Here is a 17,070-nt window from a genome sequence, read left to right as displayed (position 1 = left end):
AGAGCAGAGCACAGAGGCTATTTAGGGCACTGAAAGTACTCTGTATGATACTACAATGGTGGATACATGTCATTATACATTTTTCCAAATGTACACTGTACAACAATGTCATAGAACGCACAATACTAAGAGTGAACCCTAATGTAAATTATGGATTCTGGGTGATAATGATGTGTCACTGTAGGTTTGTTGATTGTAACAAATGAACCACTCTGGTGTGGGATGCTGGTACTTGGGGAGGCTACACCAAGTGTGGGGATGGAGGGTATGGGAACTCTGTACTTACTGCTCAATTTAGCTGTGAACCTAAAAAATTAAAGTTTACTAATTTTAAAAGAGGCAAAAGAAATTTTAGTGATTTTATTTTAAAATGGGATAGAAAATATCAACTAGCATTACACATAATTAGGGTAAGTATTGTTTAGTGAATTTTTTTTCCAAATATACATGTATATAGACATAAATATGTGTATATACTGAGTCTCAATGTAAAATATTTCTTAATGTGCATATAATTTGTTTGAAAGACAATGATTTAAAAGTTGTTTCTTTTGCCTTCTGAACATAAATATTTCTTCTCCTCTATTCAAAGTAAATCTTAGCGTACCTGCTCCAACATAATTTACAGCTTTAGCAGCTCTGACTGCAGCTTCTCCAAGCTTTTTTCTTATTTCAGGTTTAATACCAGGCTATAAAAAAATATTTAAAATAAATTTCCATTAGTTCTTTGCCCTATTAGAAATTTCCATTAAGATCCAATATTTCATTTCTAGGTATCAAATATTACATTAAAGAGTTAATAAGGATAAATAGCTAATGCTATACATTTCATCAAGAAATACATCCTATACCACAGTCAACAGCCCCATACCAAGGTTTAATGGTTCTGTTAGTAATGTCAATGAACTGCAGATATTATTCAGCATAATGATGTATCTCCTTTGTACCTACCTAAGACCTTTCATGACTGTATGTCCAATTACATGTATCAATATGAAAACTTTGAATGATCACTGTTTTATTTTAAGATGGTAGAGCAATCTGGGCCATGTGCCCAATAATTATCTTGGAATAACGGTAAACCTTAAGATTCCAAGCTAATAAGAAAGGTTCATAAAAAGAAATATAGGTTAAAAAGTAGGCAAAGGTTTTAATATTTTAAAACAGTGCTCTACAGACATATATTTAAGCAATCACTACTTGGAATAAGGCTTTACTGAAATTATTGTTAACATTTACTTTGAATGATATAATACACTCTGCAACAGAAATTAAAATTTGAATACAGTATGAGAACAACAAACTGATTAACCAGAAGCCTCAGATCCCTGACCTTTTAGAAGTACCTACTAGGAAAAAAAAAAACAAAACAAAAGAACACGTATAAAACCTTAGACAAGAAAGAAGCCTACAGCAGTAGTAGGCTCAAAAGAAATGTAAATCCAAAAAGGGGTAATTCTAGGAGTAGGCCTTGACCCAGAGGACAACCGAAACCAATCAAGAGATAGACCCGAAGAGATGTAAACAATTAATTCCAAAGGGGCAAAAAATGCCAAATAAGAGCAAATCTCTCTCCTCTACAATAAACCTTTATGGTAGGAAGATGACTAATATATTTTAGGGATGCCTCAAACAGAAGTCAAAATAAAAGAATCTTCATAAAAAGATATTCAGTGAACCAGGCCAATCCATTCCTCATTCTCATTACAATTTAAAATCTACATGGAAATATTATACAATTGCTCACTATAAGTCAGATACAGATCTTCCTCCTTACAGCGGGGTTATGTCCAGATAAACCCATCATAAGTTGAAAATACTGGAAGTTGAAAATTCATTTAAATACATGTAACCTACCAAACATCCTAACTTAGTCTACCTTAAATGTGTTCAGAACACTTACATTAGCCTACAGTTGGGCAGAATCATCTAACACAACAGCTATTCCATAATAAAAGGCTGAATATCTCAAAATTTGTTGAATATCAAGTACAGAGAGTGTAAGAACAGGTACGGGTAAGGACGAGTTTAGGTGTATCAGTTACTTACTCTCCTGACTGTGCGGCTGACTGGCTCACTGCTGCTGCCCAGGAGAGTAGCATACCACATAGAGAGCCCGGGAAAAGATCAAAATTCAAAATTCGAAGTATTTCTACTAAATATATATCACTTTTGCACCACCGTAAAGCAAAAAAATTCTAAGTTGAACCATCATGAAGTCAGGGACAGTCTGTACTTGGATCAGAGTAGATTTTCCTAGATACCATCCAGAAGGATCGTGGCCCTACTGTGCCCTCAGTATGGTAGCCTGGGAATTTCAACCCCCTCCTCATCCCCCAAGGCTCCAGTGGGGCCTTAACATTATACTACCACTGGGAAGCAGTTATTCAGCAGGATTCTGGAGGAGACGCTCCCTCCACAGATTCCTGATGTGAAAATTAGAGTGACTGGGGTTTACGTTATAGAGAAGCTTGCAAATTTCTTTACAAGGTCCTTACCCCTGGGGCTTCCTCAATGATCTTCTGATGTCTCCTCTGTACACTACAGTCTCTTTCAAACAAGTACACAGCATTGCCATGGTAGTCACCAAACACCTGGACTTCTACATGCCTATTTAAAAACGCAATGAGAAAGTTTCCATTTGTAGAATTAACATTCTAGAAAAAAAAATTACATACATGAAGTGACTAGGAAATAAGAAAACACAGGAGACTATGTTTATGACCTCAGAGTAGGGGCAAGTAACAAGTACAAACTGACAAGGAAAACACTAATAAATCTCACAACAGAATATTTCATGTATTCTCGAAAAGCCAATGAAAACTTTTTTATGATCCGGGGATTTTTATTTTTTATTTTTTATTATTTTTCAAAAGATTTATTCATTTATTTGAGAGAGAGAGAGAGCTCAAGCAGAGGGAGGGGCAGAGGGAGACAGAGAATCCTGAAGCAGACTCCCCACTGAGTGCAGAGCCCGACACAGGGCTTGATCCCAAGACTCTGAGATCATGACCTGAGCTGAAATCAAGAGTTGGCTACCCAGGCACCCCATGATCAGGGGATTTTTAAAAATCAACCCTTATGGTCAGATTTTATAAACTCAGGCAGACTAAAAATTACAATGGCTCATCCATAAAAAGGTTAAGAAATAAATATGGATTAATTTTTTAAAAATATTACTAATATTATATCATAAAAACAAAAAAGGCACTTTAATGTTGAATCTAAAATAGTAAAATTATGAGAAATCATATCAAGAGTAAATGCACAGAACACTTAGGAAAATAAGGGTAAACAGACCATTTGGTGAACATGAAAGCATTCTTCTCAGTAGGTTTATTTTGATATGTTCACTCTGTAGTTCACCTCACATATTTACCACCATGATGAGTGACCAGCAAAATGTTTTTTCTGTTGATTTTTTAAAATAAAAATTGTCAAAAAGAAACAATGATAAAAGAAAAACCAGGAAGGGTCTTGTAAATGTACTGTGTTAGCACAATAGCTCATTTCTGTTCCTTTTTGTTCACCTCATCAAGCCACTTCATTAAACCACTTGGAAGAATTTAGTTTCTTGATATACCATTTTGACTGAAGGTTCAATTTTAACCTTTTCCAACCTGTCCATCACATTCTCTTGACAAAATAATAGGAGCTGATTTCTTCCTTTTGGATCTGCCTGCTTGAGTTTTCCTCCTCTTTTCATTTATCTTTAGCTATTATCACCAAACACTTTCTTGTTATTATTTCTCTGGACAAACTGTTGTCTGTGAGATCAATTGAGAAGAGAAAAATGAGAGATTTTATTTTAGCCTCATTTATTCTTTCTCTAATACTCTTCCTTTCTTTTTGGAGATCTAAATTTCTGACCTGTATCATTTTCCTTCTCTCTGAAGAACTTCTGTTATCATTTCTTATAAGTCAAGTCTGTGATGACAATGTCCCTCAACTTTCGTTTGTCTGAGGAAGTCTCTTTCTCCCGCCTGTTTGAAGGATAAGTTCACTGGACACAGAGTTCTACGTTAGTTTTTTTTTTCTTTCAACGCTTTATAAATATTTCACTCCCCCCATTCTTGCTTAAGCCTGATATATTTCTTACCTTGTTTGTCTATAGGTAAGACGTTCTTATCCCCATGATTTTTCCAAGATTTTCTATTTGTCTTTGGTTTCCTGCAGTTTGAATATGATTCAAAAAATGTTTTGACATTTATCCTGCTTGGTGCCCTCAGAGCTTCCTGGTTCTGTGGCTTGGTGTTTATCATTAATTTTGGAACATTTTTGGCCATTATTACTTAAAATATTTCTCCTGCTCCCTTCTTTATTCTTGTAGTATTCAAATAACACAAATGTTATACCTTTTAAAATTGTCCCACAGACCTTGGATATTACGTTTGTTTTCATTCTTATTTCTCTTCTGAATTTCAGTTTGGGAAGTTTCCATTGACGTATGTTCTCGGTCATGATTATTTCCTCAGCTGCGTCCAGTCTACTGAGGAGCCCACCAACTGCATTCTTCATTTCTGTTATATTGTTTGATTCCTAGCACTTTTTTTATTATTATTGTTATGTTAGTCACCGTGTTGTACATCAGTTTTTGATGTAGTGTTCCATGATTCATTGCTTGTGTATAATGATTCCTAGCATTTTCTTTTGACTATTCTCTTAGAGCGTCCATCTCTCCACTTAACATTTCCCAAATGTTCTTGCATGTTGTCTACACACTCCATTAGAGCCCTTAACATATTAATCAGTTACTTTAAACACTATATCTGACAATTCCAAAATCTGTGGTTCTGGTGCTTGCTTTGTCTCTTTACACTGCGCTTTTTCTTACCTAAATTTTAGCACACCTTGTCATTTTTTTGTTAAAAGCTGGACATGAGGTATCACTTTACAGTAAGTAAGGTAAACACAGACCTTTACTGTAAAGTTTAATGTGAATCTGGCTAGGACACTGGGTTTAATGTCTGCAGTAGTTGTAGGTACCAGAGGCTTGTTTCCTCTAGTGCCCTTGTTTTGTTTCTCCTGTTGTCTTTGACTAAGAACTCTTCTTATTAGAATCTGTGTCTTGCAGTTCTTTCAGCTGAAACCCTGTTATTATACTGGGGCCCTGGTGATGTGGTAGAAGGGTGCAGGGGAGGGAACGCATCCCATGACCTAATGATTAAATCTTGGTCTTTTAGTGGGCCTGTATCCCTGTGTGCTTCAGGTTTCTATGTTCATGAGCACCATCTGTTTGGATGTATGTGTGTATTTTTTTTTTTTTTTAAGATTTTATTTGACAAAGACAGAGAGAGCACAAGCAGGGGGAGCAGGAGAGGGAGAGGGAGATATTACTTATTTTTAAAGTAAGCTGTACAACCAGCGTGGAGCTTGAACTCACGATCCTGAGATCAAGAGTCACATGCTCTACTGACTGAGAAAGCCCGGTGCCCCCAAAAGTGTTTCTTAGCATTTTTTCTCTCCTTACACGAAACAGGAAAGCTTGAGCGGCTTAGAGTTGGTTAACTGCCCTTCCCACAGGACAGAAAAGGTGCTGGCAAAGTTTCCCTTGGAGAGCTGGCCTTTGTTAGGGAGAACAGACCACTCTGGGCCAATCGCAAATGGTTACTTTTCTCCTCCCTCTGCCCCAAAATGGGAGGGAATTTTTCCTGGATTTTCACTGTGAGAACGTGGTGGTGTTCTTGAAGGGAGAACTCATGAAAATCTGGGGTTCCCCTAACACTGGACCTTGAGGAGTTTCTCACTATCAAGCTAGTCCACACCCAGACTCCAGTAATTTATCATAATCCCCGCAGAAGTGTCCCTATCAGTTTATGGCTCCAGGAGCTCTGCTCTGGGCAAGCGGCTCTTGGCTATGATTCACTGTATTCACACGCTGTCCAGATTCCAGGGTGGTGGTTTGCCCTCTGGCCCCCATTCTCTGACAGGTCTAAAACTCACTGACTTTCATTTTGTTCAGATTTTTACTTGCTTCTTGGAGGTGAGTGACAACTTCCCAGCTCTTTACATGTTGGAACTAAATGGTTTGTTTTTCAAATTCCAATTGTAAAATTTTACCACTTCCACTGACACTCCCTTATGTGTTAGCTGCTCCAGGGAAGGAGTCAGTAGAGCAGGGACTCCAGGTTCTGAAAGGAACACATATCAGGGGCACAGCACAGCTCTTTTCTGAGTTCTCAGAAGCTGGAAACACTTATTCCTGGGGCGGCTTACAAGGGAAACTTTTTGAGGACCTGTGTTGTGTTATGATTTCTGTAGTGATCATATCACTTTTGTTATTTTCCTTTTTCTGACTGATCCTCTTTTTGTGCTGCTTTATCTAACTTAAGAGATTCTGCCGCGCACATTCTGCGGTCTGAGAACCAGGAGGTGCACCAAATCCCAGCTGTTCCAGTTCAGCCACTGCTGGGGTCTGGCTAGACACACAGACACAGCTGGAGGCTCCCAAGAATGCCTTGATATTTTCTAAGAGTTCCACAGTTTTTATTTTCCTATTTACATTTTTAATCCATCTGGAATATATATTGAATGTCAACTGAGAAAGGAACCCAATTTCCTTTTTTATCCTCCAAAATAGTACACTTTGAAGACTGTTTCTATCCCAGCCCTTCAGGTAAGCTCAATAGTTCCGAGCAGATTTATAAAACATCTTGATAGGTACTTTTCTGAATTATAAGCAGCACCTTGACAATCTTCTAGCACTCCATTAACTCAACAGGTAATTACTTAGCAGCATACAAAACAGTATAATTATCACGATATTAAAATATTATTATTAGAAAATACAGATTAAATATATAGAGAAATACTATTACTTGTATTAGGAGAATGAGATTATGAGTGAGTTTGTTTCCCATCTTCTCTACTTTCCATGTTTGTAATCTATTTATATTACTTCTGTATTTCAAAAAAATATTATTATTGATGACTGTCATGAAGAAAGTAGCATGCCAGATGATATACAGGGGAAAATAAAAAGAAATGTACTATCAGGTCCTTGATTTCCAGGAGCTTCCCAGCTACTGGGAGAACAAATTACAATGTGAGGTTATATACAGCTAACATTTCACATGTAAAGAATTCACATCTTCAGAAAACGTTGTAGGCATTGAGTTATGGTCACTGAAATAGCTAGCTGACATCTCCACGATAATTCTAACTCAAGAGCATGCCAATTTGGACAGTCGGCCTATTCTTTTTTGAAACATATTGTGAAAGGGAGCTCTCAATTTACCTTAGAATTTCCTCCATTTTTGCCTTACTGCTCACTAACAGGTGGTAGACTTTTTTAACTATCAAAATCTAAATGAATTTAACTTACCATACCATGTTCAGGGACAGTTCAAAGTTTTGTAGCACTTGAAACAAAAACAATTTAAGAAGAATACAAAATTAGGTATGATCTTAGAAGAGGCTCACACAAGGAAGAGCCTGAAGCTTTAGTATATTAACTTCAAGGTGAATCCCTCTCTGCTCATGGTTCCCAAGAGAATTATTCTTTATAAAAGTCACTTGACTTACAGCTTTTATATATATATGTAAATACAAATATATATATATAATTACCAAAAATCTATGAAACAAGAAGCTTTTATAGTTCCTTATTTTAAGCAATACATATGAAAATAGAATTCCAGAAAATAAAAAAATTAGAAATTCACATGGCATTTGTTACAGCAGTACCAAGAGAAGCAGTTTAGTACAATGGCTTAGAGTGTGAATTCCAAATTCAAATCCCAGCCTCACCACTTCCCAGCTGGCTCAAGCAAGTCATATGACCATTCTGTTCCTCAGAGTCTTCACTTGCAAAATGGGAATAGGGCCTACCTACAGGATTGTTGCAGGAATTAGATTAGGATTAGGACAGCAAAATTATTTAGTATATGTAAAATGCTCAGAATGTGGCAAATGGTAAGTGTGATATATGGGTGAGATGTTAGTAGTATTATTTGTTAACATATCACTACCAACTCAATTTAGGTATCTATTCTCATTCTCTGAGCATCTCAACTGATGCTTATAGAATTCCTTAAGATAAAAGTAAATTTCTTACAAAAAATTTTTTTTTATTTTGAAAAAATCCCAAATTCCATCAACAAGAAATGGATTAGGGGAGCCTGGGTGGCTCAGTTGGTTAAACATCTGCCTTTGGCTCAGGTCATGATCGCAGGGTCCTGGGATCGAGCCCTGCGTCGGGCTCCCTGCTCAGCGGGGAGCCTGCTTCTCCCTCTCCCACTCCCCCTACTTATGCTCACTCTGTCAAATAATAAAATCTTAAAAAAAACAAAACAAAACAATAAATGGATTGAATAAATTACTGGTATATCAATATCATGGAACCATTAAGCCCAATAAAAAGAATAAGGGAGACCTGTATTTACTGACATGGAGAGACAGCTAGGATGCCATACTAGCATATGATACGACGTTACGTTGTACTCGCTGTCCTGCTGTATGTATTTGTATTCGGTGCGTACATGTATAAATACTTCTATTCATGCAGAAAATGCTTGGAGGAATACACACTGTATACGCTACGTGGTTACATCAGGGGGTGGGACTGGGGAACTTAATGTACTTACGTACTAGCAGAACTTTATATTTTATATAATCTGTATGCATTTCTTTTATAATTTACTTTTAAAAAGCTGACTCGGAAAAAAAGCCAAACCCACCTTGGCGTGTCTACAAACTTCTCAATCAGCATCGCATCATCATTGAAAGACTTCTTAGCTTCTCTCCGTGCTGATTCTAACTGTTCTTGGAATTCTTCTTCAGATCTGACAATCCTCATGCCCTAAGACAGCAAGACAGTTATGACTACAACCTAAATAAAACCAAGAAGACTAGCCTGAGATGAAAAACACGGCACGCACAATCTTACTTTTCCTCCTCCACCCCGGACAGCTTTAATCATGACAGGATAACCAATTCTCCCCGCGTGCTCCCTCAGGCACTGGTCCGACTGGTCCTCGCCATGATAACCTTCCACAACAGGCACTCCGGCAGCAGCCATTATGGATTTGGATGTGCTTTTGAATAAAAAAGGTGAGATGACCCAATTCTATGAGTTATTTCATACAAGAGAAACACAAAAACAGCCCAATCTATAAATACAATGGAACTTTTTAAAATAAAACAACCCACAGGTAAAGAAAAGACTATAGACAACAAACATTCATATAAATATTAAAATATTAGTTTTTCTGTGATAACTAGGAATCCAGTTTTTCATGTGATAGCTCATCCCACCTTGTTTTTAATCCCTAAAACTAATTCATATATTGATTAGAAACCCTAATTAGATGAACGTTTTCTGTAACTCACTGGAGTGGCAGATGAATAACTTAATGCCTATGACAACCAAAGTTTCTAATTACCATGTCTCTTATAGGTTAACCATTTCAATGGACCTTCCTATGGTTATATTTAAAAGATAGAAATTAATACCTCTTTATACCCATGTCTTTAATTGCAGATGAAGGAGGACCTATAAAAAGAATTCCTTCTTGTTTACACAGTTCGGCAAATTCCGTGTTTTCTGAAAGAAAACCATATCCTGGATGGATAGCCTAGAAGTGAAAATGAAAGGACAAACTTACTAGCACTCCACTGACATGCTGTGCGAGGCCGGAGATGTCATCTCCCTCTGGGGAAGCCTCTCCCCACGCTGGTGGTAAGTACACTATGGGCTCTATCAGAATCTGTTTCCAAAGAGGGATCTGAAACATTCATGCTGAAGTTCCGAAGCCTGACCTGAACCAGATAAATCTATACTTCTTTTTACTGTGGTAATATATACACAACATAAGTTGACCATTTTAACCACTTTTTTAAAATTTTTTTTATCATGTTATGTTAGTCACCATACAATACATCATTAGTTTTTGATGTAGTGTTTCATGATTCATTGTTTGCGTATAACACCCACTGCTCCATTCAATACATGCCCTCTTTAATACCCATCACCGGGCTAACCCAACCCCCCACCCCCGCCTCCCCTCTAGAACCCTCAGTTTGTTTCTCAGAGTCCATAGTCTCTCATGGTTCATCTCCCCCTCCAATTTCCCCCCCTTCATTTTAACAACTTTTAAGTGTAGAGTTCAATGGCATTAAAGTACATTCACAATGCTGTGCAACTATTACCACCATCCGTGTCCACAATGTTGTCATCATCCCAGAGACTCTGTACCATTAAATATCAATTCCACGTTCCCTGATAACCTCTACCTTACTTTCTGTCTCTATAATACCCAATCTAGGAACCTAATATAAACAGAATTGTAGAACATTTGTCCTTTTGTGTCTAGTTTATTTCATTTAGTATTATGTTTTCAAGGTTCTTCCATGTTGTAGCATGTATCAGAATTTCATTCCTTTTCATGGCTGAATAATAGAACACTGTGTATATTCCATATTTTGGGTTTTTTTGCTTATCCATTCATCTGTTGATGGATGTGTGGATCGTTTCTACCTTTTGCTTTTGTGAGTAACACTGCTATGAACATCGGTGTACAAGTACCTGTTTGAGTCCCTGCTTTAAATTCTTTTAGGTATAGATCTGTAAGTGAAATTGTTTGATCATACAGAAGAATCTATATTTTAATTTAAAGTAATACTGCTATTAGGGTAGAGTGTCAATGAATATTTGCAAGCAGGAGTAAAGGGCTCCACAGTAGCAGGGGGAGTGTTGTTTACTCTGTCTCCATATAAAGCTGGCCTAGAACTGAAACCATGGTACCCCAAAACTGAAAGGAACACACTAGCACAATAATACCTCGTTTATCTTCAGGTCACTATCTGCCAATATCACCTTTCCAGAAAAAAAGCTAAGAAGCAAACAAAAGGTCATATATTAGAGTCTACATATACTTTGGGAAAGAGGACCCCCTCATATGTTAACCTAGTCACTTGCAACCTACTCAGAGTTTTAATAAATTTATATGTCTGGCTTTCTAGCCCACAGAAGAGGAAAATCAATACCTGAAGGACAGTAAGATTCCGAAGAGCAAACATACTCACAGCAAAAAGGGAGGATACAGAGGAAAGCAGAAAGCAGAACAGTCTTACACAATTTAGTGAGGGATAAAGCAACTTTCTCTCCAACCTCAACAGCCCTGATGGCATTTTTGTTCTTCTAAAATAACAAGAATATATAATAATTACAACGAAGAGAATGTAGAAAGAAAAAAGTTCATATGAACAAACATATTCAAAGAATAGTTATGTTTCAGGGGCGCCCTGGTGGCTCAGTTGGTTGAGCGACCAACTCTTGATTTTTGGCTCAGGTCATGATCTCGGGGTCGTAAGATGGAGCCCCAAGTTGGGCTCACCGCTCGGTGTGGAGTCTGCTTGAGATTCTCTCTCTCCTCTCCCTTTGCCCTTCCCCTGGCTTGTGCATGTGCTTTCTCTCTCTCTCTCTTTTAAATAAATAAACAAACAAATAAATAAAAATCTTAAAAAAAACCCCCAAAGAATAGTTATGTTCCAAAATTAAAGGGGGTACGCTTCAGACATCTGGTAAACTCATATGACTAGAAAACCAACATCTTAGTGACAGCAAACAACAAAATGCTAGATAATCACATTTTGATGTCAGCTTGATCAGTTTGATGTTTTTTAAACCAAAGTTCAATTTTAGTAATTTTATGTGAAATGTCAAATATTACTTATATGAGGCGAAGTGAAACAGGTCTACATCCATCTTCCCTGTTTTAACAGCTTTTTTTTTTATGATTTACAGTACATAACATTCACTCGTTTATAGTTTGATTAATTTAGCAAATTTATACAACTGTGCAACTATTACTATAATCCAGTTGTAGAATACTTCCATCATTTGAATAAGTTCCTCTGTGCCCCTATGCATAACTGATTAATCCTTGCTCCCAGAACCAGGCAACTACTGACCTGCTTTTGGTCTTTTTCAATTTTGCCTTTTTTTAGAAATCTCATATAAACGGAACCACACATTGCAGAGTCTTATGTGTCTGGCTTCTTTAGCTTAGCATAATGCTTAATGGCTCATCCTCGTTGTGTGCATGGGTAGTTCATTTTTTATAGATCTTTTTATATTTGTTGATGTACTGAATGGATAGCCCACATTTTATTTATCCATTCATTTGGATTTTTTCCCAGTTTTAGACTATTATGACTAATGCTGTTGTGAACAACTCATGTACAAGTAACATATGTGAACATATTTTTCATTTCTCTTGGGTAAATGCCCAGGAGTGCAATTGTTGGGTCAAATATGGTAAGTATATATTTAACTTTTTTAAAACCAGCCAGTTTTCTAAAGTGGCTGTACTATTTTGCGTTTCCATCAGCAATGTATGAATGGTTCTAAGTTTCTCCATATCCCTGCCAACACGTGGTATTAACAGTCTTTTTGATTTTAGCCTTTCTAGTCTGTGCATAGTGATACTGCATTCTTAAAACATCTTCACTGACATATAATTGATGTACCATAAACTTAGCCAAATCAATGACTTTTAGTATTATTCACAGAGTTGGCAAACATTACCATAATCTAAGATACTGAGTAAGATCTAATAACGTAATTTTCATCACCCCCAAAACAAACTCCATGCCTATTAGCGGTTATTTTCCATTCCCTACATAGCCCCTGCCCTAGGCAACCACTGATTTACTCTGTTTCTCTAGATTTGCCTATTTTGGACATTCCATATAAATGGAATTATGCAACACATACAGTCTTCAGTGACTGGCTTCCTTCTTCCACTGAACACAATATTTTCAAAGTTCATCCATTTTTTAGCATGTATCAGCACCTCTTTCCTGTTTATTGCTGATTTTAGGTTTATCTTTTTGTATATAAATATCCAATCATTACAGCACAACTTGTTGAAAAGACTATCTTTCCCACTGATTTACTTTAGCTCTTTTGTTCAAAAATAAATTGACCATACATGTGTGAGTTTATTGTGGGACTTTCTATTCTGTTGCACTGACATATGTATTTTTTCCTTCTGATACCATACTGTCTTGGTTACTGTAGGTTTATAATGAGTTTTGAAATCCGAGAGTCTAAACCCTACAAATTTATCATCTTTTCAAAATTGTTTTTTTTAGAGATTTTATTTTTAAGTAATCCCTGCACCCAATATGGCGCCTGAGCTCACAACAAGAGTTGCATGCTCTACTGACTGAGCCAACCAGGCGTCCCTCAAAATTGTTTTAACTATATGCCAGACCTTTGGGCTATTTTAGGACCAGCTTGTCAACATTTACCAAAAAAAGCCTATTGGAATTTTGATCAAGATTGCCTTAAATCTACAGATCAATTTGGAAAGAACTGCCATCTTAACACTATTGATTCTTCCAATGATATATCTATCCATTTATTTAGAACTTCTTTAATTCCTCTCAGCAATGTGCTATGGTTTTCATGCATAGATCTTAAACCAATTTTGCTAACTTTAATGCTAAGTATTTGATTTTTACTGATGTCATTGTGAATATAACTGTTTCCTTAATTTCATTTTCAAAGTGTCGCTAGCTTCCCTTCTTTTGAACAGATAGTTAATTCAAAAGAACTCTGATGAACCAGATAAATATTCTCCTTCAGAACTAAAAAGAAAAGTACCTATCTTCTTGCAAAAAAAAAAAAAAGTCCAACCACACATTACAGGAATGACCTCAAGAAGTTTTAACTAATTTCTCTTAGGAATAACAATTTAATATATCCAAATCACAGTATTCTTGAGCATTTGAATATATTAAAAAGGAAAAATCAGTAATACTACTGTTACCAGGGGGCTAATTTCTCTAGCCATCAGGCTTGTATTTAGCCACCAATTCACCCTGGTGGGTCCTAGGATTTTAAGCTCATTTAGATCCTTCATTCCATAGTACTAATATGCCTTTAACAATAAAGACAGAAACTGTCATCTCCTACCCTTAAATCTCTGCCAAAATAATTTATTCCATACTTTGTAACCTTTCTGCTGCACTTTTTTTTTTAAAGATTTTATTTATTTGAGAGAGAGAGAATGAGAGATAGAGAGCACGAGAGGGAAGAGGGTCAGAGGGAGAAGCAGACTCCCTGCTGAGCAGGGAGCCCGATGTGGGACTCGATCCCGGGACTCCAGGATCATGACCTGAGCCGAAGGCAGTCGCTTAACCCACTGAGCCACCCAGGCGCCCTCTGCTGCACTTTTCAAGCATATGTACAGGTCCAAAGTTGTTGGCTCTGCCTTCAAGCAGAAATGAGAGGTGTCCTTTTCTTGATGGAGAGAACAAGCCATACTCTCTAAATTCTTATTACCAAAAATTTCCTATCCACATCTCCAATACTTAAACATATGGATTTCCTTCTGGTCAACTACATAGATGACCAGCATTTAAATAACTTGCAATATTCATTAAAGTTACTTATTGGTGATTTCAAAATGCCTGTAATAAAGTTATTCATTCCTGGTGGTACATTAAAAGAAACTGGAGCACTTCACAAAATATTAATGCTCAGGAACTAATCCTGTCAACTGAGGGGATAAAAGTTTTTTAAACCTCTCACTAAAGAATAATACACATACAGAAAAGTGCATGTCGTAAGCATACAGCTTTTATAAACATAGTTTTCATTAACTGAATATACCTGTGTAACCAGCACTCAGCTCAAGAAACAAAGTATCACTAGTATTCCACAAGACCCCTGTAAGCTTCTCTTCCAGTAACTAACTCTAGGGCCAGCTCCCAAAGCACTATGGCAACAGTCTCTTTAAAAGGCTCCTCAGGGGATTCTAATCTTCAACCAGCACTTACTACCTGATCTTTCCCATGCAGCGAAGATCTGAGACAAATGAGAATCAAGAGAACTACAGAACCATTACATTTTCTAGATTCTCTCAAGTTAGCCATGTCACCAGCAAATCACGAGAAATTTAACTCATATGCAAATGTTACTCTAGCATGCATAAAAATGCCTATGTCAAAATGGCTACATTAACAATTCTACATTCTGGGCAACCTTCTTTCAAAATCATTTAGACAAACGTTATTCAAAGTCCTGTATCAGAAAGATCAGTAAGTTTCTTCTTCAAAGTTAAAGCGAGGTTTATCCCCTAATTGACAAGTATCCTTTTATTAGAGAGCCTTCTCAATCGTAACCCACCAAATTTCCTTTTCAATCAGGATTCCAGGAAGAACTGAAGTAGGTTTCTTTGGCCTAAGTTTTCTGACTTAATTCCAACCCCTATACCCAATAATAGTCCCATATTACTCATTTTTCTGATGTTATTCTTTGTTTTAATTACTACCTGTAATGTTTACAAGCCATCTCAAATCTTGAATATCCAGGCAAAGTGCGTGAAAATTACTCATTCTTTCTTCATTGTTTGTTAGTATAGCATCTAATAGAATACTAGTCCAGATAGACACAGTTAATAAATTCCCCATTAGCATATCATTCATTTGCTACAGGGTTGTTATTTAAACTGAAAAATGGTCTCAGCAAACTATCACTAAAAAGGGAGATTTTAGGGGTGCCTGGGTGGCACAGTCAGTTAAGTGTCTGACTCTTGGTTTCCGCTCAAGTCGTGATCTCAGGGTCACGAGGTTGAGCCCTGCTAGGGCTTGCACTCAGCACAGAGTCTACTTAAGATTCTCTTTCCCTCTCCCCCTGCCCTTCCCCACCATCTGCCCCCATCCCCTGCTCTCTCTCTCTCAAAAAAAAGGGGGGGGGAGATTTTCACCTCTAAGGAAATAACTGATTAGAGTACAAAACAGTGATAAAATAAGAAAGCTGGCTGGCTTACAAGAAACTTTTTTTTTTAAGATTTTATTTATTTATTTGAGAAAGAGACAGGGAACATGAGCAGGGATAGGGGCAGAGGGAGAAAGAGACTCCCTGCTGAGCAGGGAGCCAGACCTGGGAACCTTGGGACCACGACCTGAGCCGAAGGCAGATGCTAACCGACTGAGGCACCCAGGCGCCCCTACAAGGAACTATTTTTAATTAATTGAAATTTCTGATTAAATAATACCTTCCCTTTTACCAAAATGCAGGACAACAAAGTTCTACTGCTCAGCCTGGTCTAACATAGGGCTGGAAGTCAGGAGACTTTTATTTAATCCTCTCTTTCAATGATAAGTTTTGCATTCAAGGTACCTGGGGATTTTAATAAAAATGCAAATTATGCATAAAATGTAAATTACAGTGGTTTGGGGTAAGGCTTAAGAGTCTGCATTTCTACTGAGCTCCCAAACAATGCCATGGGCCATGCTCTGATTATGGAGACTAGATAATTTGGGTTATCATGTAACCTTCTGTGCATTAGATTTTACATCTGTAAAATGAAGGTAGTAATACTCTCTCCTAAAAACAATAAAAAAAAGAAATATGTAATGGAATTTCAGTGTTCCTGACTGGATCTTGAATGACAGCCCCTCACTGCCTTTACTCCATCTACACTGAATATTACTCTCCCTTGAATGCCAAGCTTGTTTTAATCTCAGAGTCTTGGCAATTGCATTTGCCTGAATCTCGCTCTTCAGATTCTTCATATGGCTGGCTGCTCAACAGTCAAGGTCTCTGTTCAACTGTCACCTCTTTGGAAAGGCCTCTCCTGACCACCTGATTTTAAAGTATATCCTAACCTGTCTTTATCCCCTTATCCTGCTTTACTTTTCTCCACCACTTATAACATTCTTAATTGTATTATTTCTTTACCTGTTTAAGTATTTATTGTCTGCCCCACCTACTACAGTGTAGCTTCACAGGGTAGGAACTATGTGTCTTATTCACTGCTGCATCCATGCTTAGAAGCTGGCACAAAGCAGGAGACCAAGGAATGCCTGCTGAGAATAAAGCCATGAAGGGTCAGAGAAGGGGGAACAGAGTACTTCAGGCAGGTGAATAATACATGCAAATGCTCAGAAGAAGAAACAAGCATGTGTATAAAGGAGACTGAGAAAAGTTCATGGTAGCGCTAATAAAAGAACTGGCAATGAGAATAAAGTTTTGACAAATACTGGACACTTTTAAATGCTAGGCTAACAAGTTTGAACTCTAACCTGTAACCATAGGAACCTAGGAAGATTACT

The 17,070-nt window shown here is 37.2% G+C and overlaps 1 protein-coding gene across 3 annotated transcripts in view; it reads right to left on the bottom strand.

Annotated features, from left to right (window-relative positions):
* Nucleotides 1–17,070, bottom strand: part of MCCC1 (methylcrotonyl-CoA carboxylase subunit 1) — a 60,554-nt gene that overhangs the window by 32,931 nt on the left and 10,553 nt on the right. For all 3 annotated transcript variants that reach the window (XM_028101074.2, XM_028101070.2, XM_028101072.2), the window contains 5 exons: nucleotides 9,454–9,575; nucleotides 8,888–9,035; nucleotides 8,679–8,800; nucleotides 2,499–2,610; nucleotides 608–689 (listed from right to left, as the gene is read on the bottom strand). In XM_028101074.2, coding sequence (XP_027956875.1) covers nucleotides 608–689; nucleotides 2,499–2,610; nucleotides 8,679–8,800; nucleotides 8,888–9,035; nucleotides 9,454–9,575 — 586 coding nt within the window. The remainder of the gene's footprint in view (nucleotides 1–607; nucleotides 690–2,498; nucleotides 2,611–8,678; nucleotides 8,801–8,887; nucleotides 9,036–9,453; nucleotides 9,576–17,070) is intronic.

The sequence above is a fragment of the Eumetopias jubatus genome, unplaced genomic scaffold, assembly GCF_037043125.1.
Source record: "Eumetopias jubatus isolate StellerSeaLion01/CBP00866 unplaced genomic scaffold, mEumJub1_p1.0 scaffold_1, whole genome shotgun sequence".
Lineage (NCBI taxonomy): Eukaryota > Metazoa > Chordata > Mammalia > Carnivora > Otariidae > Eumetopias > Eumetopias jubatus.
This window is presented reverse-complemented; position numbering and strand designations above follow the sequence as displayed.